Below are 27,530 nucleotides of genomic sequence, written 5' to 3' on the forward strand. Positions count from 1 at the left end.
GGCCGACGCGTTCATTGAATAGGTTTGTTACAGACGGCAGAAATCCACTCACACCTCTATTTCCGCACTCAGAGAAAAATGATACGGTGACAATCTTATCTTCGGTTCCGTTGTGATTTCTATTCATTATCAGAATTCCAAAGTACCTAAGTTATTTTATCTCGAATATTGCAGTTGAAATAAAGTAAGTAGTGAACTCCAGCATAATGTGCTGATGCTATGCCGGTATAAAGTGTCGTCAGCATGTCATTTATCAATCTGAGTTGATCGTGTAAACATTCGGACAGAATCTTGTGAAGTAGAACCGGTACATTTCAAAATTATTACAATACACGTAGTGCAAACCCCCTTTTTCTTTTAATTATACTATTCTAATTATTATTTCTCTGCTTAAAAAATAATATGTACAGTTAGCTGTAATTATAGTGCTGTTATTGCATTATTTTGCTATGTAATTCGTAGCTTACATTGATTGAAGATGTAATATAAAATTTTACAATTTCTTTAATTGAAAACATTCCCACAATGATTAAGCATCTTTAATTCCTGATTCACTTTAAGGAAGTTGGAACAATTGCCAATTTCACAGACAAGACTCATAGAAAATGATCCCTTTAATTACATTTTTACAATTTCCTCGCACTTATGATGACGTAATAGGAATACTATAATCTCAATGTTTCTTATGGTGAATTTTTTCTTGATATTTGTGAACAGATTTATCAAATTGGGTAGCTTTTAGATGAGTAATTTTTGTCAAAAATGATACATCACGCTTTTATCGAAATTAAAGTTAAGTGGTTCTTTTAACATTATTTCAAGGAACGCTTTTGTGGACATCATTTTCTTGAATTACGCCATTCAAAGAATTGACTACGCGTTGACGATTATTTCTCATCGACATACGATTGATAACATTAAAACTTTGTATTTCAGAGTCTTTAGAAGGCCTCTTATTTTGAGTACGATTTTCGCTAAAACAGTAGACAGGAGCTTGCCAGTTTTCGTGGTCCAACACCGCACCGACCTCAAACGTCATTACGTGAGCTGTCATCCCTGTGCACACAAAATTGTATCAACATACTATGCAAAAATCCTTATTTTTCAAAATTTAACAGACTCCCTGACATCAGAACCATGTTTAGTTCTAGTTTCCATGGGCTGCTCAAATATTGCGTGACGCATACTTATGGGAGGGGACAGAGGCTGTTGATAAAAATTAAGTTATTTGCGCGGGAATACAAATTGGAAAGTCATATTTCTTTGAAACACTAATAAAAATAGGGTGAAGTCTGTATAGAATCACAAATACTTCAGTAGAGTGAGAGAGGGGTCAGGTTTGCATTATTGTTGTATTTTAAGGGGAAGAGAATCAAAACCAGGAAAAAGTACGTTCCACAATGATTGAAAAACCGCAATAAACTTGTCTTTACCCATCTCATACAAGGTTACAGTATCCAAACATGATGAAAACTTGAAAAAAACTTGCAATTTTCTCTGCCTGAATTAGGTATTATTAGATAACCAATACCGGTGAGTTCTCTTAGAACGCTCTAAAAATGATTTTCAATAATAGTATACAGAATACTTAGATTTATCTGGTAATATTCTTTATTTTAAATCATTCTGAGAATATATTGCCTGTCTCTTTCAAATTTTATCATGGATTTGGAATAGAATACATTGAAAATCATAATTGACGAAATGAAAAAATATGTTACTTGGGAAAATTATTCGCACAAAAATGTGCACAAATTACACCGACACAAAAAAAAAAAAAAAAAAAAAAAAAAAAAAAAACCAGAAGCAGTATTAAACTACAAGTTCTCCCTTTTGTAAAATAGTATTTTTTCTAACATTCTAGATATTCATTAACCTAATGCCTATTGAAACTGATGACTGTAAATCTGATCTTACCTGATGTTTTAAAGACCCAGTAAACAGGTCTGCGGGTCCGAACGTCCTCATAGTAGGTTATGAAGTCGGCTTTCTCCCAGACATTGCAGAGAAAACTGTCCTGATTGCGTTGACCCAAGTAGTTAGCGTCGTTGAGCCAATCGGGACGAAGAATCCCGACATCGAAGTGAAAGACTTTGCAAGTTTTCTCAAAAGGCTCGAGTGTGTAATAGAAGGAAGTTCCGTTGTCCCATTCGAGGTCGTAGTTTAGGACACCCAGCTGATGTTGAATGATGTTGAAGTTACGGCCATTGGGCCAATCGTACCACAGGTCGGTTTTCTGGAGGATACCACTTCGATTCATGAACAGCACTGCGTGAAACTGCATGGGCCAATCGGCAGGGGCCGGATTCTTCCCGTCCGTCACCGATGATGACGTATTTTGAATAAAGAGGAACGAAAGAAACGAAAAAAGAAACGGCAAATGCATGGCGCCCGGTCAGCACCGCAAGACAATAAAATAAACACGAAAGAAGATAGAATAAGGAGTGAAATTCTTCTGAGTTCAATCATCGGTTGTGAACTGCATACTCGATGATAAGAGCTTCCTCCAAATATCCGCTCCAACTTTTATCAGTTTTTATCTTGTTCTTGTCCCTCTCTATCATCGCAATTTCTATTATTTTTATCTATTTTGTATTTATCATTACATTGCTCGGATTTTTCAATTAGCGCTAAGCTTAGCTAATAATGCGCAAGTATTATTTTGTGTCTTCGAACCGGTGTTCTGATTTAATCTGTTATCTAAATAAATGGAAAGTAATTATATATTACTAATAATTATAATTATATATTACATAATTATTGTGATCTTCCGTCGCATTTCTAAGGCGCAATGATACAACTATTTGAACTCTCCGGAATGCGTGAGGTATCACGCCGCGTTTGAAGGCGTTTTCAAAACAGCCAAGTTCCGATACCCGGATTATCGTTTTGCATGGTTCATATTATTTTGTTATATTCCGTACCACTCGTTTATTTTTAATCCTCGTAGAAAAACCACCCATTTGCTAAATACAATTCTAGCTGGAGCGCACTTCAGCTATGCATTCACGACTGCAAAAATTTCAAAGGAAATCGACAAGCCAAGCGTGTATGAAGGATATTTCAATTATTTTTATTTCTCAGTCAGTTATAAAAGTGTAATTAAATAAGAGCTGTGAGATGCACATGAAAATGAATTTAATTGAGGGTCTCTGAATTTTAAGCAGAAGCAATCAATGTGCTGGACTAGCATTTTTATCAACATTTTTAAATTCAACATTTGCTCGGCCTCTCAGTAAAAACTCTTTACTACACACCGAGAGAACGCGCATGACAGAGGAGTCGGAGAGAATATTACATTAGCTCTAAAATGTAACATTCAGTGAATTTTACTTTTAAATTTAAAATAAATGTTGTCTTATACAAAAAAAATTCCAATTAGATAGATGCTCATGGCTTGATCGATTCTTCTATGACTTAAAAAATAAAAGACTGAGGATTCACTCAAAATAATTTTACTTATAGTTGAATGCAAAGGACTCAATTTCTGTAAGAGATAAGTGCATAAAAAAGAGAAACTTGTAGCTATGAAGGTTGAATTTCCACATGTTTTCTCACCGGCCGTTAATGCTTAAAAAAATCAACTGCACGTTTGAAGTGTGGCACGCTCAGCATTTCAGCTTTTTAATAAGCTATCATTTTACAAAGTAAGTGTTCAGTGTTCCGTTTGCGTATTAATTATTTCTTCTTTCTTGGGAGGAGGGTTTGATGAAAAAGTCATACATATAGGTTCAATCGTTTATTTAACAGGCACCTCGCTACAGTTGATTGACGAGGTAGAAAAAACGGACGTGTAGAGAGAGCATTCAGAGTTGTGGAGAATATTTCCGCAACACGACCAATGTCGACGCCCGGGGTGACCTGGGTGTCCGTGTCCGCATCCCTTATAACCTGAAATTTAAACGATCTTGAAATATATATTCCTTTTTAGCGCTTTAAACATAATGTCCCTTTGTACACGGAGAAAAAAACTTCGTGGTTCTCCGAGGTTTAGGTCATATGGATCTCTGAAGTTTTTGGATTGAGCATCTGAACACTTTAGGTCTAGCTGTCGAGGTTCGGATCACACATCTGAAACTTCAGTTCTCACATCTGAAGTATTTCAGATGTGAGAACCGAAGTTTTTCGGATGTTAGAACCGAAGTTGTTCGGATGTGAGAATCGAAGTACTTCAGTTGTAAGAACTGAAGAGTCAGATGTGCGTGATCCAAACCTCAGCAGCCGTACCTGAAGTGTTCAGATGCTCAAATCGAAAACTTCAGAGATCCATATGTATGACCTAAACTTCGGGTCCCACGCACGAAGTTTTTTTATCCGTGTAGAAAAAGTAAAATAAGAAATGGTTACGTTGATAGTTTGCGTTGCAACGTTCATTTTTGTTTAACAAGCTCAAAAGAATTAAGTTCTGGTTGGAAGAAGTTGGAAAACAGTCTAATAATTTGACCGATTCGGATTATGAGTTGCTAATTTTTTTTTGGCGCGTATACGTAGTATACCGCCTTTGCGATCGTTTCGAACCCCGCTCGATACAATAACCGAGTCCCTTAGTTCCTTACCGAAAAGTGACTACCGCGAACTTCTGAGATTTTCCAAAGCGTGTAAAAAGTTTATTTATCCTTCAATAATTATGATTTAAAGTTGTTTCTCATTCTGGGGCTCGCTAGTTTATGTGCAGTGAATACCAAGAGTCTACGTTACTTGGTTTTTTTAAAAAAAGCCTAAGAGTGGGGCGCGCTGATTTAAAATATGCATATATAAGCGGAAGCAAGCGAACTGATTCGAGGATGGCTGACCAGTTCGGTACTCCTTGAATGAGAATTTCACTCACTCCGTTTTGTTCAAAACGTTGCTTTGACATATCTCCACACCACTGTTATCCTTTTCAAAAGTTGGTACTCCTTGCTCTGATAGCCGGGGCCAGCAGGATAGTGGTAAGTGCAATCGGTGATGAGCCTCGAGACTCATTAGACCATTTGCTAAACGTGGCTCGTACAGGAGTCCACTCAGCCCTCTCTTCCTCACGCTCGTGATCACTGCGTCGGCGTCACGAAGAACAATGGGCCTTGGGCCGCCTTGGGTCCCAACGCGGCCGATACCCGTACCCCAATTACTCACGCTTCATTAACCATTTCACCGTCACGCTAGGATTCATCCAATTTTAAAAAAAAAATTGTTTCGCGCGTATTTAGCAATTTTTTCCGGACTCTCCGTTAAAACAAAAATAAAAAGAGACCTCATTCATAAAAATCGGCCGAATAGAAGAGAAGTTACAGTAATCGAAATCCGAAGAAATCAACAAAACCTCGACTTCTCGATACGAAAAATAATATGAAGGGGAAAAAAAGAAAGTATAAATTACAATTAAATATAATTGACCTCAGAATTTGACAAGCAATTCATTTATATACCTAACGCTGAAAAAACTGGGAGAAATTACAAAAAATTCGCCTCTTGCAAGGGGCTTCTTTGTAAGAATTTTGACCTGAAGACAACGGTCGAATAACAGCAGTACTCCATACAATACACGGTGTGCCTGAACGAGTTAAACATTTTTATGCGTACAAATCGAAAAATCTTTATATTTTTAACTACAATGTCTCTTGAATCGTTTAAGCCAAAAAAAAAAAAAAAAAAAAAAAAAATTCCGTCGAGATTCTGGAACGCAAAGGCGCTTTAAAAGTATTCTGGGGCTATAATAGCTAAATCACCGGTAGTAAATCCCGTTATGTTATTAAAAAGAAATTGACTCCATAGTTTAATTCCTTAGTTTCTTGAATACGAATATTTTAAGCACTTAAACATTTATACCACCAATTTTAGCCATGGGGTGATTTCCTGAGAGCCGATAATATCACGAATTTCTCATAGAACCCTTCAACAGTGGCTTGCTTTTTTGGCAGCCGATTCGGCCATCGAACCGGAGTTTAAATGGAAGCTGATAATAACCCAAAGCTCTGAGAAAAATTTTGAGATGAGTATAAGAACGGTTTGTTGTAAGTAACGAGGAGAGGCGGGCAAAGCGGCTAAAATCCGATCTAATTTTTACAGTTTTTCTGTTGAATTAATGTTGCCGCGGGCTTCTGACTGTGTCCACACATAGTTTCTGTTCAGCATATCGATACATAAGTATTTACACACGTAGAATCTAATTTTCACGTCGGGGAGTCGACATATTTTGATTTTTTCGATTTTATACGGAAAATTGATGGTTTTTCGGGATTGAAATTATTATTGTTTCATGAAAAATAAATGCACCCAAAATGACTATAGCATATTGATTTTTACATATTTGCACTCGCGAAATTGGTTGGTAAATTCAACGAGTGGGTGCATCGACCTGGTATATCAAGTTTCTGCAATTTTTTACGGCAAATCAGTAGATTTTCGGGATGTAGATTGCTTACTTTCAATTCATGAATGAATAAAGCAACGACATGGTTGAACTTCTTTGCATGGAAAGACGTTTAAAATAACAAAATCAAGACGTATTTAATGCAATTGCATTTATATCGAGTCAATTTCTTTTCAATAATATAACGGGATTTTTACTACCGGTGATTTGGGTATTTTAGCCCCAAAATACCTTTAAATCGACTTTATCTTCTAGGAGTTCGACAGAATTTTTCCTTTCTTCGCTTAAATTATTCCGTAGCACTTTTCTTCAAGAACCTGATAAGATTTTGCTTGAGGCAGATCAAAAAACTTAAATTTGATCGAATAGCTTTCTACTTTCACAATACACGGTCTCGTCAAGGTGCGTCTTTGACCTCGCAGTGTTGGATCGTGAATTCTCTTGTTGTGCTGTTTGCCTATTTTGAAATCTCTGTAAATGAAAACTAAAGGGGTTGATATGTGCGAGTTAATGACGCGCCTTATCAACACCTTGTGTTGGAGTTCTCTGCTTGTTTTTTTTTTTTTTTTTTTTTTCATTGCTACAATGAAACGGTAAAAAAGATCCGGGTTAAACTTTCCTTTTCAAGCAGCTTATGGGTTGAAATTTTTAGCAAATCAAAAAAAGTGACCAAGGAAGAGCGTGGATATTATGTCCCCGCCCAGCTACGTTTAAACGACACAAACCCCGGGTTTTGACCGTAACTCAGTGTGTAACCCATGTTACAAGATTCATACGGACGCTTAGGTTTTAGCAAACCTAGGTTACCTTCAACTTGAGTTTGTGGGCTTGTAACCGGAGTTTCCAGAAACCTAGGTTCCGCGTGTCACATAAACGTTTCTATCAATCGGGTTTGCATCATAATACCAATGAGATTGGATACAGATATCTATCTACTTCCAAAAAAAACGTAAGCTTTAGCTTTTTGACGAATACTCTAGGACGCATTAAAGTTTTGAAGACGGAAGACTGACAGAGCTGTGTATATTTTTGCAACAGCTCTCAACTTTCCGACTTTTTAAATGTGAAGTCGATGCGACTCCTGGTTTTGCTTTCATTTTACTCATCTCGATGCTCTTTGTCAAGCACACGGTCGAAATTGTTAACGCTTCGCACTCTAGAAAAACTACATTTTTCAATGATTTTTATTCAAGTACCGCAAATCATTTTAACGACACTTAGCTAGATGATCTAGAATCATAGGTACAGCTGAGTATCACCTATGTATCCACAGAATTATTCTCTTAAGAAAAAGCAAAAGATTCAGAATTCTCGAGTTGTTTTTCTTTTTTTTTATCATTTATTTCATTTTTTTCCATACCTGACATTCGCCCACCACAACCACAAGAAACTTGCTTGCTACCATGACTGGAGCAGAAACTACAGCAATGAAAGACACCAGTGTGAGGTTTTACAGTTTGCACATTCACCGTGAACGGGCTTCCCTGTACGGAAAAACACATCATTAAAATGATTACATCATCATCATCCATGAATTTCAAAGGCAGCAGTTGAGTTAAATGTTAAACATATTATACAATATTTACCTTTGTGTGGCGATATTGAACGGTACAGTGCCATCCTTTTTTCGATCAAAATCTCCTGATAAACGTTCAATAAAGGTTCATCAAACAACCTGGCGGATACATTTAGAAACCCGCATGTGAACGAACTTCAGGGTGATTGAACGACGGAAAGTTTTCACAGTTTCCAAACTTCTGGTCGGAGAATTGTTTTGTTCCGGTTTATCGTTTCTCTCGATCGCAATGACTCAATTTTCACATGCAACATCTTCGGTAGCTATCTTTGCTATGAAATAATCCTTGGATTAACATAATATCATAATAGGCCCCCCCTCTCCTCGTTTCATTTGCTTATCAATGGGACCAAGTTTAACAGAGAATCACCAAGTCAAATTTTAAAGAGACAGGAGAAAAAAGAAGTTGAGAATGGTTTCGTGGATGTGCTCCTCTCGAAAATTCAAAGTCGAATAACAATTATTTTGGACCTGGAAATAGTCGTCAAATAGTGGCCTTACCATTGAGTCTTACGAAGGTTTAAAACTTCAAACCACTTTTTTTCGGCTCAAACTTGATGAGATATAATGCGTTCCTCTTAAACTCTGTTCAAATAAAGCACATTTTACTCTTGCTCAAAATTTCCCGGTTCTATTTATCTACAAATAAGCAGAGGCATGCCACACAACTCTCTAACTTTTTTAAAAATTTCCCTGCAATCTGTCCAACGAGTTGATAAGGGTTATAGAACATTTCGTCAACGATTTTTTGTCCGCGCACCTGTTTTTTCCAGTAATTTACGTCCACGCGTTTTTTCGGCACGGAAGTTTTGGTCCACGTGCCAGTTGAGACCCAAGTTAATTGGCCCACATGTAAATATAAACGACAGTTGCTCACGACGTTTTTGGATGAAACTGTATAGTATCTTGGAAGAATGAGGGTTTGCTTGTTTTTTGTTTTGTCTGTTTGGTCCAACGGAGAATAATATACAATAGTTGAGAGTTTTGGTAAAAATGGGGAAGCGTCAATTCCATGAGACAAAATTCACTAAAACTCTCTACACCTCTTTGGTGTAACAGAACTTAATTATCTTTCAAGAAGAAACCTGAACCGGATCAACCTCTATATTTGCCTCAGCTAAAGGCTCTTAGATTTTTCCTGTGTACGATAAGTATCTTGATTTATTTTGCGAGGAAAGATCTGTACTTTTATTAAAGGATGCCTCTCATTCTTAATACGTTCAATTTCGTATAATACTGTGCAACACCTCTGTTGTAAAATAGTTGCTTCAGGTGCCACCGCACGGCGGGCGGGCGCGGACGGCCAGCGCAAAACGCGCATTGGCGCCTACAAACCTAAGTGGATACTTCAAGCATTGTGCAATGCGTGAAGTATCCACTTAGGTTTGTAGGCGCCAGTGAGCCTCTCGCGCTGGCAGCACGCGCCGCTCCGCTCTGTTAGGCTTTAATATTTATACTCGCATAGTCAGCGTTTTTTAACTCATGATTTTGAAATGTTTGCACACTCTGCACTGATTATTCTGATTTAAATTGATGGGGAAAAATATGTATCAATTTATCAAAGGAGAATAATAGTATAATGTGTGTTTTTTAAATATTGGTGGTTCTGTGTCAAATTTAATGATTTCCAAAGCACTATAATTTTTTCTTTTACATGTTGTGCTTTTATTGTGCTGCAGCGAGGTGCACGCGCAATCAAACGCTCAAAATTTTACGCATTTTACTCTAAAAGATGGATGTACAAATGGGTTAAAACTAAATATTGCGTGCTCTTTGGTTTTTTTCCCTCTTTTATTCATTTTTGAAGTTTCTGTCGGCACAATTGCGGCTCATTGAGATTAATATCGCGCTTGGAAAAGGTTTTACAAATATTTGCCACGTTTTAAAAATATAAATGTTTTCAAAATGAAGTAATAATTTCGTAAAGAAAAAGTTAAAAAAATAAAAAAAGTACCTATACATATATAAGGTATATTGTACATCGAATACTTTAAGGATAGAAATAAAACCAAATATTCACCAATGACAATTCAAAAAGATGGTTCAAAAGGAGGAAGTAATAACATTTCATTTAGAAAATGAGCAACCATAACAACATCTCACCTCTTTCTCTCTCAATTTCTCATTTCCATATTGTCAATATAATTTTACATACCGACTAAAATATAACGCTTGGACCAAGACACGGTTGTTTAAACTACTGGGCGTAAACTACTGGACAAAAAAGGTGCGCGGACAAAAAATCGTTGACAAAATGTCCTGAAACCTTGATAAGTAGAGCTAGAGCATCATCACTTTTCTTGTGGATGACTTAGATTTACAAATCCTTATCATGCGATGTTATTCGTCAATCGAGTCTGAACAAGTGGTTCTGCAAAATTAAGTAAATAATGAATGAACACGATTGTAGTGAGATTGCATATGCACCGTTTTGAAGGAGTTTTTTCCCACGTGCGAATTTATTACGTTCGTGATTTAGGAATAAGCCTGCTTCTCATTCTTCTGTTTCTCTGGTAGAAAATACCAATATATCCTCTATAAAGGATCATTTCGATATATTCTATGCTTCAAACAGAATAAGCGATCGGCAGAATTTACTAAACTACTTCATTTTTTACACCTTACAAATTACAATTGGCCCAACATGAAGCCATTTGATACGATCACGGGAAAAAAATAAAGTAATTTCAACCATACACAGAAAAAAAGTGCAGTAACATCTACTATAAGTCACCTTTTTTTTACACAGTGATACTATATAGTGAAAATAACCATAATTATAGTATTATTCTCCAGAACTCTGGTGATACTTACCATTATATGATAAATGCTACCACAGAGTTCCGTTTATTATCATAACTACTCGGATCATTGCGTCAGTGTATGATAAAACATACCAAATTTTGTTTCAGTGTTTGTGTGTGTGAACTCCGCCTAGAGGAGAGTTGTTTTTCTCTTGCTGGTCCCAAGCCCAGGAAAAGGAGGAGGGTTGTGCGTAGGGCTAGCAACCCTACCACGTAAAAAAAAAACAAAGCTACGAAAACCAAGACAAAGCCTCGGTACCCAGAAAACCCACGGATAAAGCGACCTAAAGAGTATGGATCACGGAAAAAACCCCAAAAAACCAAGGACATTATACTAGCCACATGGAATGTAAGAACGATGAAGAAGGCAGGGAAAATGATGGAAGTGGCCAAAGAACTGCAGAAATATGCCATTGACGCCATAGCCGTCCAAGAGATCAGATGGCAAGGAGAAGGAAGAATAGACAAGAAAGAATTCAGCATGATATACAGTGGAACAAGTGAAAATACAGGGCAATTTGGCACAGGATTCCTACTATCCAAAGCAGCAAGAAATACTCTCCTAGAATATGAAAATATGAAAATATAAACCACAGAATCTGCCGAATAAGAATAAAAGGAAAATTTAGGAATATCACCATTGTGTCAGTGCATGCACCAACAGAGGAGAAAGAAGAAACGGAAAAGGAAAGTTTCTACGAGGCACTCGAAAAAGTGTGTACAAAAGTAAGCCAGCATGACATGCTGATAGTCTTGGGAGACTTCAATGCAAAAGTTGGAAAAAACGAAGACCAAAAACAAGTAGCTGGTATTCACACGCTACATGAGAAAAACAATGATAATGGTAACATGATGGTACAATTCGCAGCAAGAAATAAACTTTATGTCAAAAGCACAGCATTCGATCACAAAAGAATCCATCTTGGAACCTGGAAGATCCCAGGAAGTGAAGAAGTGAATCAAATCGATCACGTACTAGTATCCTCAAGACATATGTCATCAGTAATTGATGTAAAGAGCTGCAGAGGGCCTAACTGCGACTCAGACCATTTCCTTGTAAAAGTTAAAGTTAGAGAAAGAATCGCAAATGTAATGAAAGGGCCCAAACATGAAGTGAAGCGCTGGGCCACAGAAAACTTAAGCAAGAATAAAGAATTACAAAAGAAGTACGTGGATGTCTTGAACAGCAAGCTAACGCAAGAAACAGATAGAATGGAAGGAAGGGATCAAACGCCTGAAGAGATTTGGACAGTAACTGAGAAAGCAATTTTAGAAGCAGCAAAAGAAACAATTGGAGAAAAACGAAAAACCAGAAATGAAGAATGGTTCGATGAAGAATGCATGAACATCATAGATCAAAAAAACGACGCAAGAAAAAAGATGCTGCAAAGAAACACAAGAGGAAATGAAGAAAGATATCACAAAGCAAGAAAAGAAGCTAATAAGCTTCTTAGAAAAAAGAAAAAAGAAGCAATGATACAACAAATGGAAGAAATAGAACAATTAAGCAAGCAAAATGAAAGTAGAAAATTCTATGCTGCCGTTAATAGAATGAGAAAAGGATTTCAACCGAAAACAAGCGGGTGCAGAAGTAAAGATGGTCAGTTACTAGGAGAAGAAAAGGACATAATGGAGAGATGGGCAGAACATTTCGAAGAGCTGCTAAATGAAAAGGAAAGGATGATACTAAACGACAAAGAAACAATGGAAAAAGAAGACCACACAAATGAGGATGATTTATCACAAACACCAACTATAGAAGAAGTTGCGGAAAGAATCAGAAGAATGAAAAATAACAAAGCTCCAGGCGAAGATGGAATTACAGCAGAGCTCCTTAAAAATGGAGGACAAATGTTAATCAAAGAAATGCATGAATTAATAAAAGCAATATGGAAATCTGAAAAAATGCCATCAAAATGGAATATCGGAACAATTTGTCCAATATTCAAAAAAGGAGACAAATTAGAATGCAAGAATTATAGAGGCATTACACTCTTAAGCACGGCATATAAAATAATGTCATCAATTTTAAATGAAAGACTGAAGAAGGTAGTCGAAAAGGAGATAGGTGAATACCAATGCGGCTTCCGAACAGGAAGAGGCACAGCCGATCAATTATTTGTGATCAGACAAACCATGGAAAAATGTCACGAGTACGGAATCGATTTACACATGCTCTTCGTAGACTTCAAGGAAGCATTCGACAGTGTCAATAGAAAGGCACTCATAAAGGCCCTGGATGAAATGAATGTACCAAGAAAGCTCATCAAACTTATAACAATGACCATGAGTAGCACCAAAGCCAAGGTTAAAATAGGAAATAAAGTGAGCAATGTTTTCGACTTTAACAAGGGCGTGAAGCAAGGTGATGGTTTGTCAAGTACGCTATTTATAATAGCGCTGCACATGGCGGTCAAACATGTCGACCAAAGAGGGACAATATTCACGAAATCTAGTCAAACATGTGCCTATGCAGATGACATTGCCCTAATTGCGAGAACTAAAGAAAAATTAATAGAGATCTACAAAGAATTGGAAAAAAGAGCAAGAGATTTAGGACTAGTGGTAAATGTAATTAAAACCAAGTACATGATATTATCATCCTCAGAGTCAAGAAGAAAACCGCAAAACTTAATAATTGATGGCAAAGAATTTGAAGGAGTCAAAAAGTTCAAGTATCTGGGAAACCTAATCGATAATGAAGCCAGAACAACTACGTCAATTAAAGATAGAATACAAACAGGTAATGCAGCATACTATGCCAACTTGAAGCTAATCAAAAGCAGACTGATATCTCGGAAGACCAAGTTACAAATATATAAGACCCTTATTAGACCAATTGCTACATATGGCGGAGAAACATGGACTATGACAGAGAATGACAAGAGCATGCTGCGAAGATTTGAGAGAAAAATCATAAGAAGGATCTTTGGAGCCATCAAAGAAAATGGAGAATGGAGAATTCGAAACAACGGCGAAATCGACAAGATACTGGAACAAGAAGATATAGTTCGATTCATCAAATCGCAAAGAATTCAATGGCTAGGGCACGTTAGCAGAATGAAGGAGGAAAGAATGCCAAAGAGAATCATGAAAGCCAAAGTTCTATCGAAAAGAAAGAGAGGAAGGCCAGGGCTGAGATGGCAAGATGAAGTAGAGAAAGATCTTAGAGTAATGAACGTATCAGGATGGAAGGAAAAGACCATGGACAGAACAGGATGGAGGCGTGTTGTCTTGGAGGCCAAAGCCCACCCCGGGCTGTAGCGCCAGTAGTAAGGTAAGTAAGTTTGTGTGTGTGGCTGATTTTGACGCTATACCCAGAAGTATGGTTGAGTCAATCGTACCTCTGTCAATTGCAACTCCATTTATGGTCAGCGCCTAAATGAGCCAGGAATATATGTATGTATGTATGAGCCGCTTTTACGGCGCGCTAGGGCGCTCTGCGACGCCTATTCTCCACAGGAATCTGTCATGGTAGAGATCCTCCGGAAGATGCCAGGAATATAATTGAATTAAAATCTTGAAATTTTCAATACCTGGATGTATTTGTCTTGCACAGTAACTGACAGACGGAGAGTGCCGGACGCGTCAGGGGTGAAAGACAGAATGTATGTTCCGTCACCAGCATCTTGGACGTCGACAGGGATCGATCTGAAATACGAGGACGACATCGTTTAAATCGAATGCCTCTATAGACTGAATGCAACTCGCACATGGGCGGAAAGGTCTGGATACACGATCAAATTCCGAACAAATTCTGATCAAAGTAGACCACTCGATGACAGATGGTCACCGTGCAACATTCCTCTTTGATCAAAATTGGACGTGCCGTCAAATTTTGATCAGAATGGAGTGCCACCATTCACCATTTCCTGCCACAGGAAACATTTCTGCCAAGTTTTCATTTTAAAATTAAGCAAAGTAATGATTTTAAGACTGATGACTTCCGACACTTTGATGGTAATTGGCTAGGGAATTTGATCGTGTATCGAGACCTTAACTAAGAAGTTTTTTGGAGGAGCCCGAGAGACCTCAACGGGGTTTAAAGGACTCCTTTAACCTTAACGAGGACTTGAGAGGACTCTGTTGTAGCTTTAAAGGGGTAGGGGTGGATCCAAAAATGGTCCATCCGAGAAAATCACAAAAATTTGAGTCGTCTCAAGAGCAGTTTTTAGTTGTTCTTACTAAATATAGGTTGAAATACAATTTCAAAGATTTGATATGGCGCACAATTGTTATTATTATTCAATGTTTAGAAAAATCCCTCTCATTTTCTAGAAAATGCCAAGAAGATTTCTGGGAGATCAGGCCTTCTATTGCCTCTTAGATCTGCTGATGAATTATTTGGAGGATGTTTTTCAATGCGTCTCAATTTAAACGACTTACCAGAAATAGATGCAGCCAACTGAGTAGTCATTTTACAAAAATTGTACAAAAATTACATCATGCTAAGTAGACAGCCTCTTATTTCTTATAAGAGGAAAAAACATGATAAAACTTCAACTTTAATATCTTTTCCTTTTTACGCCTATCTTTTACATCAGCTAATTATCAAACAAAAACATGTTTAGCCTTACTTGACGGTAGATTTAACCACCTCTCCTCCACCTTTCATCAAACCCTTTTAGATTAGACCTTCTCCACGTAATTTATACAAAGTTCTATCACTGCAACACTTCATATGTGTATTTAATGCTAGGTAGGGCTATTGGAGCAGTATCACACAAATGGACTTTTCGGTTCATTATTCCATAATAGGGCTGAGGTTTACCTGCCTGTCGCATCGGCATACTTCAGTTTAGCCGTGACAACAGCTCCTCCGTGACAGATGGGCTGTTTGTCACTGTCTCTACTGACTAGAACCAGTTTGCACAGTTTGTGTTGCCTGCAGCGTGTAAACCCTGAAAACGAATCACTAGCTCTTTATTGTTGACAATCTCAAACATCATATAAACAACGTCAGATGTTAGGCGTCAAAAATACAGAGGTCCGGGTAAAGCTATACAATGTTAATTTATTTACTTTAATTCTGAATTTCGATTAAAATGAGCAAAATCATGAACATGAAAAGAAAAAGGAGAAGAAAATCGCCACATTTTCCAAAGACGAATTTAATCGACACACGATATAAAAAGGGACAAATGGGTAGATATAGGTCGCAGGAAAATAGTCAAATCAGGCATTTTGTCAAATTTCAAGGCAAGTAGTCATGTATATTTACTTAGATTAAAATTTCTATCATTTTCCTAAGTTCATACAAAATAATTCATTGCGCGAGTGAGGAAGAAATCTACAATGTGCATCTCAAAAGTGTGCATCATAGAAAAGTATTTTTAAAGATATTTAAATCCCACTGACGAACAATTATCTTGAAATTTGCAGCATGTTATTAAACACAGAATTTTAAAATTTCAACGTTTAATTACATGAACAGCATCTAAAGAGGAAAAAACTAGGAGAGTTCGCATTTTTAATGAGAAAATGTTTCCAAAACGTTGAAAAAGCATCAGCTCTTCGCCATAAATTTATACGATTTCGTAAGCTGCCAAAATTTGACTATCGACCTAAGCTTTTTACAAAATGCCTGATTTGACTAACTACTTGCGACATATAAAAATGGAAAACTAGTCCATGATAAATAGATACAACTACACCATTCAGGACATTAGAGGACTTGCTAGCCCCCTTCTATCGATCTCATTCCCGCCGTAAGACGCCTTCATGTTTGGATTTCAAACATGTTTCATCCATTTGCATTTAGCGAGAGAACATTGCAATCGAGGCCGGAGAGGAATGAATGGGGGAGGGGGGGACGGAGGAAGAGTCTAACAGATTGCACCGATAACAAATTGCAGTTTGCAATGTAAAATTAACAACGCTATACATGCAATGACTGTCAAATGATGAAATATTTGAAAATGAATGCTGGGATTTCCGGAGTTTAATGTACCTATGGCATGTGGCCTATGGCTAATAAAAGTCAATGAGTCATGTTGCAGCTTGCGACTTGCGCGACGATATTTCCTCGTCAGGTGACTGAGAAAATATTCAAAGTGAAATTTTTTTAAGTGAAGTCAAAAATTATCACATCAGTGAATTTGCGGAAACAATTTGTTGAAAACTCCTACTGTGATATTTCAACTCACGTTGACAAAATCTATCCTGCGACACAAGTCTGCGAATAATGTCACATGGCCTAACACCTTCCCAAGTCAAAAATCGAATTACTGACCGAACTTCACAATGCTCTGGCTTTAAAAGTGTCATAACTTTACAACACACTTTACAGAATAAGCGTGCACATGTATCGGAAGTACACCAATAAATTGTACTCATCATTGAAGGCCCAAAAAACCAATATATTACAAACCTGTTAAAAATATTGATGAGGATTTAAATGCGATCAGATCAGATTGGCCGCAATCGTCCGCACATCTTGTTCCTACAATTAACACGAATACCCTGCTGCGCCTGGAGGTAACGGGAAACGCATCGACTTTGGCGCGGGAGAAATGACCTCCTACCTAAGCGTCTTGTTTATCCGATTTTTAAAAACTTGGGCTTAAATTCAGGATCGGATTTACCTACTTGCCGCCCATGGGCCGCTAGTATTTTGCCGCCCCCTTCTTATTCATTTTGAAACATCAATGAAACCCATCAAATGAACGTGCCGGCGGGGGAGGGGCGCATAAGACCCGTCTACTGGCGTTGAACAGATTTTTTGGGAAAGCCCTGTCAACACTCCTAGCAAAAGTTCACGGAGCTTTGCGCGAAAGTTAAGTTTCGTAAACCTATCTCTATGTGGACAAGGCCTTCCATTCATAAAAGTGAACGACAAAATTATGAAAGAACAAACATAAATGTGGATTAATGATTTTAACTTCCGCCGCCGCGCCGCGCCTCGCAGACCGCACTGTGTTTGACGCAATGCATGAAGTATTCGCGCAGTCTTGTAGGCGCTATCCGTTTCACGCTGTCCGCAATGACCGCACTGTGTTTGATGCAATGCGTGAAGTATTCGTGCAGTCTTGTAGGCGCTAATATGTGTTACATGCCGATCGCCACGCCGAGGGCTTCTCCTTCTCATCTCAAGTCCTCGTCATCGTTTCTCTCTAGGTAAGTCGCGCTTTTCTAGGCCAAATTGCGTGTTTGATTTCTCTCTTAACTCGACTAATTAAAGGTGCTGTCTCTTGTATCACTGAAAGACGATAAAAGTAGAAATTACTATACTCTCAGAAAATTAGAGATTTTGTCGCCTTTTCTCGTTTTTAATTTTTTTTCTAAATCTGAATTTTTTTATACCTACATTTAAAAAAATTGCAAAATTTGCCGCCCCCTATAGATTTGCCGCCATGGGCCGCGGCCCATGTGGCCACCCCCTTAATCCGGCCCTGCTTAAATTGAAGCTAAAAGTATACCTCATGTGCGCATTTAATCGAATTTTCTTATCTCTCATAGTTCTGCAATGAGAGCGAAACAGAACTTTTGGGATTACCCTCGTAATTGTGTTTGTAGCGACCTCAAATTAAAAGAATCAAGTTCTTCTGTCCATTACAATATATTATCAAATGAACAACTCAACCAATTATTGTAAGCTAATCAATATTTTATAGAAAATTATTGTTTAAATGCTGGTGAATTAATCATTGACAACGTTACGTTGTGGAGTTTTAAGGACATGTTTTTAATCGTGCGTAAAAGTCGTAAATAATAAAAGATGAATGAAAGAGTTTGCGGAGTGACGGGATTTTTAATGAGACCGTAATTTGCCTAGATTCGCAAACATCGGCAAACATTGGCAAACTGAAAACGCACGAATGTAGGGACCGCGATTTAACGTTTGGGTTGAATAATGCAAATATTGTTCTTGGCGCACCTGCGTACATTCTCCGATTGACAGTTGCTAGAAACAGTGAAAATTGCCAAATTCCAAACACGGAAATGTGGGAAATTGACATTGTTTTTTTTTCTTGAATGGCAACCACGTCTAGTTTCGTAGAGGCAAGATGTTTTTAAAACTCTAGACGTATAAAACGTTCAATTTTCACTGTGAATGGGATAGTTCGGTTCCGTGACAGGGCTGTGAGTGATTCAAAATGCCTCGCGGGCAGCTCCTTCTGAGAGCGATGCCCTGCCTTCTCTTGGTGAGTAAAATAAATTGTGAAAAATAAATAAAATAAATAAATGTATGAAGGAAAAGAACGAAATGATAAATGCGAAAACAAAAGAAGAAAATAAGTATAAAAAAATATACTTATGTAGACAGTAAGTTGGAATTTTTTGGTACTTTGATACGTATGTGACTCATACATGAAGCAGTTGCTGTTAGTTTGGAATGTCTAGAAAATTCATTTTTCACAAGAGAGAAAAGAATGTTTATTAATGATTAAAATTTCACACGAGCGTTAGCTGGGCCATTTGCACTTCAGTTCTCTAAGAGTGGCTACCATTTCTGGCTCATTTTAATAAAGACAACGTAAATGCCATTGATGTGTCCTCAAGCAAAAAGGTAACTTCATGAATAATAGAGCAATTCCTTAGCCTATTGAATGTACTTTTTATTTTACAATCACATTAATGTTTTAAAAACTTTGCGGTATCTTCACCGAGATAATAATTCTCTCTAAAAAAAGGAGCTTACCGCAAAAACTCATTTTTTGGTTTTCGGATCGTGCTAGATTTTAACATCGACTGATTCATTAATAGACTCAAAACTACCAAACTATGATTTTTGACGTATTTTCAATGCCGAAAGATTTCATTATACTTCCATCATCCTTTAGTTTTATTTTACTTGCCTTTTTTGTATCGAACTCATGAATATACACGAAGGGAGCATTCATAAAACACGTGACGCTCAATGAAGAGAGAGGAGTATGAGCCTACGTTACGCTGCGTTACAAAAGGGAAAGGAAGGTCAGTGCTTAGCGTTACGCAACCCTCTCCATTGGGAAAACATCCACAAAATCCAAAATATACCATCCTCATTTAATAGACGTTTTGGTCACATTATCATTAGAAATCCCTCTAATTTTATCCACCCAAATATTCAACAGTTTCCCAAAATTTTTAGGATTTTTAAGAGGTGAGTTCCGTCAAACAACGCGCGTAATCATTAAGGGGGGATCTAGAGTTATCTTACGAAGCGTTGCCGGGGGGGGGGGGGGGGTGTCGAAAATGTCGGACAAGCGCGTTATGTAATTCATGAACGCTCCCTTAGGAGTATCCAAATCAGAGGTACCTATTCAAATTTCATGCGAGAACTCACCCAGGACCAAAAAAAAAAAAAAAAACCTAGTCAATTTTTCAGTCATCCCATTCAGTACTTTTGTTTTTGTTCCCCTCCCCCATCATCGCGGTACTTTTAAGGATCGTATGCTTGCAATGAAAATCCGGCCGATAGTGATAAGATTTTAAAAGCGCGAGTTTGTCGAAAGAATGTTACGTGCCCACGCCTAACGATTCATCGGAATTGGCCTGACTGCTTTCTATACTCAACAAGAAAATAAAACAAGCAGGAAGCTCCAACGCATTGGCGTCGGAGAGCGGCTCTGGGGGCAGTAGTTGTAGTCAAGAATGAGGGCCTAGACACATTTTGTCATTGATGTACAATCCGACAACTGTCGATTCATGTTTTGTAACTTTTGTAGCCGAGTGCCGTAGGTTAAGGGCCCGTTCGCAAAAACTAATCGGAACTGTATGAATGAATTGCTCCTTTTAAAAATCAAAACAATATCGAATTGCGATATATTACACAGTTAAGATAGGGCTATGTCCTGTCGTAAGCGGCGACATACAGTCGATATCATTTCAATAATCGCCCCAATGGCCACGATAGCTGTTAGACGTTTACGGTTTCCCTGGTAACCTTTGTTTGCTATCAGCTGATATCAAGTAATATGACTAGGAAGCTCCAACCCAGTGGTTAAAGCTTCCTTAACCGCGAAAACTTTAAAATTCAAATTTTCAAATTTTGAACGTAAAGTACATTTTTTCCATCACGAGATAAAAGCACAAACAAGTTTTGAATTGTTGACTGTATCACCATGATTCCAAAAATACAATACACAACATAGCATTGACTAACAATAAAACAGTATGCAATAAAATAAAGTCATGACAAGGAACATAGCCGAAAATGGCGCCGATTCCCATCAACCAACGCGCGGTCTCTACAATGTAACATGCTGCATTGATACTCCCCAGCTGGGACCGTCCGGAATAGCAGCTCTAGTGCAAGCACCAGAGCCGCTAAAACAGGGGAGCAGTTTGAAAGCTAATATATAAGCTATAAAGCACCGATGACCAAAGGAAACTTTCGGACAGTATCCATGTATTTTGTGTGATTTCAGGTGCTCCTTGGAGGAGGTCTCTTCATCAATGTTTCAGCAGAACCAGATGAGATCATGGAGAACTCTATCCTACGAAAGAGAGCGCCACTTGCCGAGTTAGAAGATGCCGAAAATAGTCCCTTCAAGGTTACATTAAATTCCAATTACATTTTGCAATAAGAAACTACTTCTTTGCTCATTTAAGAACAATACGCGCTATTTGCTTACTCATGTAAATAAGTTCTTTCATGGTCCAGCCAAAAATGAATTTCTTATACAAAACTAGCTTGCAATAACAATAAAAGAAGTGCTTGCTGCGGAATGTCGCCTGTTTCTCTCGCACATTATTACAAGGGAACCTGGATGTGGGAGTTTTTTTGACTTATGTGAAAAATTGGAGGGTCATCTTAGTAAATAAAAATTTCAGGCAAATACTGCGAGATAAGTTTGAACACTAGAGCTAATCTTTCAACTTACTAACAATAAGAGCAAATATTTCTCTTACTGCTTATATTGTGAAAAAATTAAATTCGATGCTCATTTGTGTCAAAATCATACAGCAGCCAAAACTCTGCGAAAAAGTAAAAATCAAAAATATAAAGACAAACCCATGATTGAATTACTTATTTACGTTGCAACGTCTCAATATTTTCAAGTATGTTTCATTTTATTTTTTTACTTTTTTGAGGAAATTTTAACAAAACGTTTTCTTGAAACTTTCTACGAAACTTTTTCAGTAAATGAAGAAAATTCACAAAAAATATCAAGAAAAGTTTTTGTTCAACTTTTTTAGAACAATACAATAATAACGCAAGGATCTTCAACATTGCAGTCGAAGATACATGTAAATTGACTTGAACTATCGATATTCAATTTGATTTCCATGGAAGATTTCGCGAATTGCTACACAAAGACTATGTGAGTCACGAAAATAGAGGTTATTCTGATTATTCTGAGCAGGGCTAGTCTCAAACTGTTACAGCGTGTGAACGCGCATCTTACACATCTCACAATCAGCCGTGCAACGCCACTAAATCTTCGCCGGGCTGCAAGTAAGACCCAATGTGTGATGTTTTCAATATACACCTCTGTTTTTCTCAGGATCACACATATTATACGTAGTGTGTTCATGCACGGAATCTTCCGGAACTGGCAATAGAGTAGTAACAGACGATGATCATACAAACGTCACTTTCCCGTGAGAACTACTTTTGATTTTTTATCCATTTGTCAAGAACATGTTTGTAGGGTCTTTAATTCTGTATAGTTCTAGCAAGAATGTGTGTTTTTTTTTTTCAGGAACTGTCTCGGAGAGCTGGAACGCTGACAATTAACGGAAGAGTAAGTCCAAACCTCTTTATTTGAAACATTGGAATCAAAAATAAAAATGCTTATTCTATGTAATTGTTCCAGGGAAAAGGCATCTTAGTGTTGGAGAGAACATTTTCCGAGACATCTTATTTTCTGCCGTCATAGGTCATGCAATATAGCCCTATTTTGAGTTTTTAATGAATGACGCTATCTATCATAGTATCTCATAAAATATGTTACGAAATATTTAGTCACTTGTTGCGTTTCTCATGTGAAGGAAATATAGATTCTTTACAGTAATGAGCCCTAAACATAGCGTATCCAAATTTACTACAGCTGAAACTAACCTCCATTTTAATCTTACGCGGATGACATGATTTTCTTGGGTCTCGTGATTACAGTTTTCGAGCATGGGACGTTTTATAAGTGAGACATCAACTATGCGGAATGACAGCCTCTGTTTCTTCTCTTACTTACGTATTTTATGTTTTTGATTTGCAGAAGTATAAGGAAGTGCACGCCGGTAGACTAAAGAAGAAAGGGCATCACGGTGGCGGCCACAAAAAGAGATCACATCATCATCCTCCTCATCATCCTCCTCCTCATCCTAAACCTCCCTCTCCTAAACCTCCTTCTCCTCCTCCCCCGTAGAAAGATACAATTAAATACATTAGGACTGGGGCGTTTCCTTGGTTAGAATTCAGGGATTGCAGAATTGTTATACGTAGAGGGTATGAAAATCACGCGTATTCTTATTTCGCCTTCAATTTTTGAAAGAGACAAGAGAACACATCGCTTGCCGCAATATTTACTTATTAGAGGATTTATTTTTGCGTTGTTCATAAAATGCCTCACAATAAATGATATTGAAAATTCCTTCTTGACCAATTTGATGCTAGCTCTGTTACTGTACATATGTCTTCTTCTCCTACTCACTATTTACTTTGGTAATAAGTAAATTAGCATAAAAATAATAATGCACTCCCAAGATATGTTAAGGAACGGTTATTCCAAAGAAAACGCCTCTGTATTGAGCACGTACTCTGTAATTTTAACTCCTCATCAATATACCTCAATATTCAGAAAAAATTGATGTAGTCAGTCTTGAAGATACTATTTACAAATAGACAAGTATATGAAATGAAAAGGAATTTTAAAGCACGCAAATCGTGCATGTATGTACTTGATTTGAATTTAATTTATTTATACATAGTTCCTTCTAGCACACATGCGCCAACTGAGAGCTCCTTGTATGATGAAATTAACAATCAAAAATTGAAAAATTAATTTGAAAATTCCTTTTTTTTGAAATGTCGTGTCCTGAAAATACATCCTTATTTACAAATAAATCTAAGAGCTAAAATAAGGAATGTGTACTTTTTGAAATATATGAAATTATTTTCGATCCAAACTAGTTTTAAAAGGTTCTTACCGTCTGCCTCAATGATGCAATGATAAGGTGATACGGCTTGTGTGGTCACAACGCCATAAATTGTGTGAGAACGTATGACGCATGCTCTCTCCTCGGGAAGGAACTGAATACAGTCGGATACGCGGAAACTCGGTCCACTCGGCGTATTTTTCACGCACCAGTCCAGGCGATTCAGCACTGTACTCAGCATCATTACGACCTAATGGTATCATTCAAAAACTTGAGCCAACGCATCATTTGAGTCATTTAAATTTAATATCCCAGAGATTTTTTTTAACCTCTTTTCCCCATTTTTCTGCTCCTAGATATACTTTTTTTAACAGGAAAAAATAACTATTTTTGAAACATCATCATAGTTCACTTTATGTCCTCAGTCCCCTAATATGAAACACTCGTAAAGTGCCCATCAGAACCTAAGGTGTAATTGAAATGAAGCTATGCTCTTCTCCGATCTAAGCGCTCGAAATTGATACACCGTCATAGCCTTGGCTTGGTGGGAAGTTTAAAAGAAAATGCGGATTTTAGAGTATTCCACTCTAATTGGTCCAATCGCCCCTCTACAGAGAGGCATTTGGACCAATGAGGGTCGAATTTGCATAATCTGAAATTTCTCCTTTCAAATTCCCACCACGACTGAAACGAAAGAACAGAACGAGGCTTCTTGTAGATTTTGAGTAAGTACACTGGGAAAAAAACACATTGGATCTAGAGTCCAGACTCTTGAAAACATTGGCAAGAAAAAATACTTTTGATTCAATCGGATTTTTGCTTCAAAACGAAATCCGCTTAAATTAAGAGGCTTGCAGGGCCGGATTAAGGGGGTGGCCACATGGGCCGCGGCCCATGGCGGCAAATTTAGGTGGCGGCAAATTTTGCAATTTTTTTAAATGTAGCTATAAAGAAAAATTGGACTCAGAAAAGAAAATTACGAACGAGAAAAGGTGACAAAATCTCTCATTTCCTGAGAGTAAATCTCTAATTTTGTCGTCCTTCTGTGACACAATAGACAGCACCTTTAATTAGTCGAGTTAAGATTAAGAGAGAAACCGAACACGGAATTTGGCCTAGAACGGCGCGGCGCGGCGCGGCGCGGCGCAGAGAGCAGTGGTGACGAGAACGTGAGATGAAAAGGAGAAACCCTCGGCGCGGCGGTCGGCAGGTAAAACATGTTAGCGCCTACAAGACTGCATGAATACTTCACGCATTGCGCCAAAGACAGTACTGGTCGCTGCGGTCAGCAGTGGGCGCCGTGAAACGCATAGCGCCAACAAGACTGCATGAGTACTTCACGCATTGCGGCAAACACAGTGCGTGCAGCAGCGGTCGGCCCTAAACGCATAGCGCATGTAAGACTGTAGGAATACTTCGCACGTATTGCGTCAAACACAGTGAGGTCAGCGCGGCGGCGGAAGTTACAATTATTAAACCACATTTATGTTTGTTCTTTCATAATTGTTTGGTTCATCTTTTATAAATGGAGGGCCTTGTTCATACAGAGATAGGTTTACGGAATTTAACTTTCGCGCCAAGTTCCGTGAAATTTTGCTATAGTAGTGTTGACAGGGCTTTCGCAAAAACTGTGACCAGCACGAGTAAACGCGTCCTATACGCCTCTTTCCCTCCGGAACGTTCACTTGATGGTTTTTATTGATGTTTCAAAACGAATGAGAAGGGGGCGGCAAAATATAGGCGGCCCATGGGCGGCAAATAAGTAAATCCGGCCCTGGAGGCTTGGTTCTTCATTTAAGCTAGATTCTGATTGAATCAAGAGTACTCTTGTCGATGTTTTTAAGAGTCTGGACTCTAGATCTAGTGTGTTTTTTTCCAGTGTAGTCTGTGGCGGCAGGGCATACCTTCATTTCATTTACCTCGCTCGGTAAGAGCCAAAACTAAGGCTTATTGTCGCTCTTCAACGTCACTAGCAAAAAATTAATATCCGGCTGTTGCCAAATTAATCCCCGCGGCTCACGATTTTTTTTGAAAATGTATTGATCATTTTTCTTCAAAATCTTCAGAGATTTTGTTTACAATTTTTTCATCCTGCATCTGAAATTTTCAGGGAACGCTACTCATAACTTTTCTCAACATGACATTTTTTTACAGAAATCTAAAAACCTTCACTGGAAAAAAACACATTGGGTCTAGAGTCCAGCCTCTTGAAGACATTGACAAGAAAAAAAAGACTCTTGATTCAATCAGATTTAAGCTTAAATCAAAAAGAAATTCGCTCAAATTAAGAGGCTTGGTTCTTGATTTAAGCTTAAATCTGATCGAATCAAGAGTATTTTTTCTTGTCAATGTTTTCAAGAGTCTGGACTCTAGATCTAATGTGTTTTTTTCCAGTGTTGAACACGATGTATTCTCTTATCACAGAAGATCTTCGAATGAGAATTTCGGGTGTAGTAGCTTACCTCTGTGTCCGAGGCCTCAGCGAGGAGGTCCTGTGTGAAGGCAACGGCCTGGCTGACGTGGGCGGCTCGCCCGGCCAGCCCCTCTTTCTGCGTCTGGACCTGCTCCAGTTTCGCCTGTCGGATCTGCGCCACCTCTCGCAGGAGGTTCACGCGGTGCTCGTCGATGGCCCGTTTGTACGACGTCACCCATCGGTCCACCTCCGCCTCCACCTCTTTGCACCTCCTCTGCAATCATTCGCAAATACAACCATTAATTGACCGTCGCACAGTGGATTGAGTCAATAGAAGACGTCGGACAAAATTTAGAAACCTTAAACGCTCATAACTCCGATCATACAAAACTTAGAGGCTCTAAAAATGGGTCCATTGGTTTCTTCATGAAATTTCCTGCTGAAAACACCCCTCAGAATTTAAAATGTGACGAAATGAAGATCAAAAGCAGTTTTAGTAAAAATTTCATGTCCGACGCGACCTCTCTAATTGACTCGATCCACTGCGCGCCGCGAAAAAAAAATGGGATTGTGATGAATATTGCGTCACATTTCAAATTTTAAGGAGTGTCTGTAGGAGAAAATTTCATGAGGAAACCCATGGAACCACCTTTAGAACCTCAAAGTTTTGCACGAACGGAGTTATGAGCGTTTAAAGTTTTCAAATTTTGTCCGCGGCTTCTCTAATTGACACGAATCCACTGTGCATCCACAAGTGCATGATAACCCATAGACGTGCGTTATGACTTGAGCCCAGTTATGCATATGGGTCTCAGGGATCATGTCTTATAATGCACATGATTCCGTTGGGCAGAAATACATCCAATTTTCATCTGCGGGAGGCTCACCTGTATTCTTTCCTCGAGGCTCTGGAGCCTGCTAAGGCTGAGTGCGACCTCCTTGTGAACTGTTTTGGTTTTCATGATGGCCTCGTTGATCCTGGGAATGGAGACGGTCATGAAGTGGTTGACCGTGTCGCAGGAGTGGCCGCGGTGAATAAGGATCCAGCAGTCGCGGCACGCTAGCTGGTTGCACCGGGTGCAGAACATGATCAGCTCTCTTCCAGGGTGAATATGACACGTTTCCTGCGAACAATATTCAGAAACGATCTAAGCGAACGGAATAATTTGTCAGCATACAATGAAGTTGACCACTCGGCAAGATCTCAGACTAGGCATTCTTTATTGATGGCCAAAGTGCAAAAGCACGTATCCCTGTTTCCAACGTTAAACGTTGCAAACTTCCTGCCATATTTATTTTTACTTCGAAAAGCAGTCAACGCAATTTCTTGAAAACTCCCTAAGTCTAGGGACTGAGGAACGA

At 38.3% G+C, this 27,530-nt stretch overlaps 3 protein-coding genes across 4 annotated transcripts in view; 1 reads left to right on the forward strand and 2 right to left on the reverse strand.

The window, feature by feature from the left end:
* Positions 1–491: 491 nt before the first annotated feature.
* On the reverse strand, positions 492–2,696 carry LOC109041178 (uncharacterized). Its single transcript, XM_019057414.2, has 2 exons — positions 1,918–2,696; positions 492–1,056 (listed from the first exon to the last, which is right to left on the reverse strand). The coding sequence occupies exons 1-2, from the start codon at positions 2,384–2,386 to the stop codon at positions 818–820; spliced, it is 708 nt and encodes a 235-aa protein (XP_018912959.2). The 5' UTR covers positions 2,387–2,696; the 3' UTR covers positions 492–817.
* A 1,028-nt stretch (positions 2,697–3,724) lies between these two features.
* The window catches only part of LOC109041174 (E3 ubiquitin-protein ligase TRIM45), a 30,876-nt gene continuing 7,070 nt past the window's right edge, over positions 3,725–27,530 (reverse strand). Inside the window, exons 5-11 of one of the 2 annotated variants that reach the window (XR_011899562.1) lie at positions 27,056–27,292; positions 26,218–26,442; positions 23,807–24,005; positions 15,508–15,633; positions 14,269–14,383; positions 7,713–7,836; positions 3,725–3,891 (exon numbers count right to left, since the gene is read on the reverse strand). Coding sequence is in view for 1 of the 2 variants with exons in the window: in XM_019057407.2 (XP_018912952.2) it covers positions 3,740–3,891; positions 7,713–7,836; positions 14,269–14,383; positions 15,504–15,633; positions 23,807–24,005; positions 26,218–26,442; positions 27,056–27,292 (1,182 nt within the window). In the remaining variant the exon portion in view is untranslated. Of the gene's footprint in view, positions 3,892–7,712; positions 7,837–14,268; positions 14,384–15,503; positions 15,634–23,806; positions 24,006–26,217; positions 26,443–27,055; positions 27,293–27,530 lie in introns of both variants that reach the window. The other variant, XM_019057407.2, reaches the window with a different exon arrangement.
* Positions 18,722–23,250, forward strand: LOC109041175 (uncharacterized). Its single transcript, XM_019057408.2, has 4 exons — positions 18,722–18,876; positions 21,085–21,210; positions 22,363–22,404; positions 22,876–23,250. The coding sequence occupies exons 1-4, from the start codon at positions 18,829–18,831 to the stop codon at positions 23,023–23,025; spliced, it is 366 nt and encodes a 121-aa protein (XP_018912953.2). The 5' UTR covers positions 18,722–18,828; the 3' UTR covers positions 23,026–23,250.

This window comes from Bemisia tabaci, chromosome 1, assembly GCF_918797505.1.
Source record: "Bemisia tabaci chromosome 1, PGI_BMITA_v3".
Lineage (NCBI taxonomy): Eukaryota > Metazoa > Arthropoda > Insecta > Hemiptera > Aleyrodidae > Bemisia > Bemisia tabaci.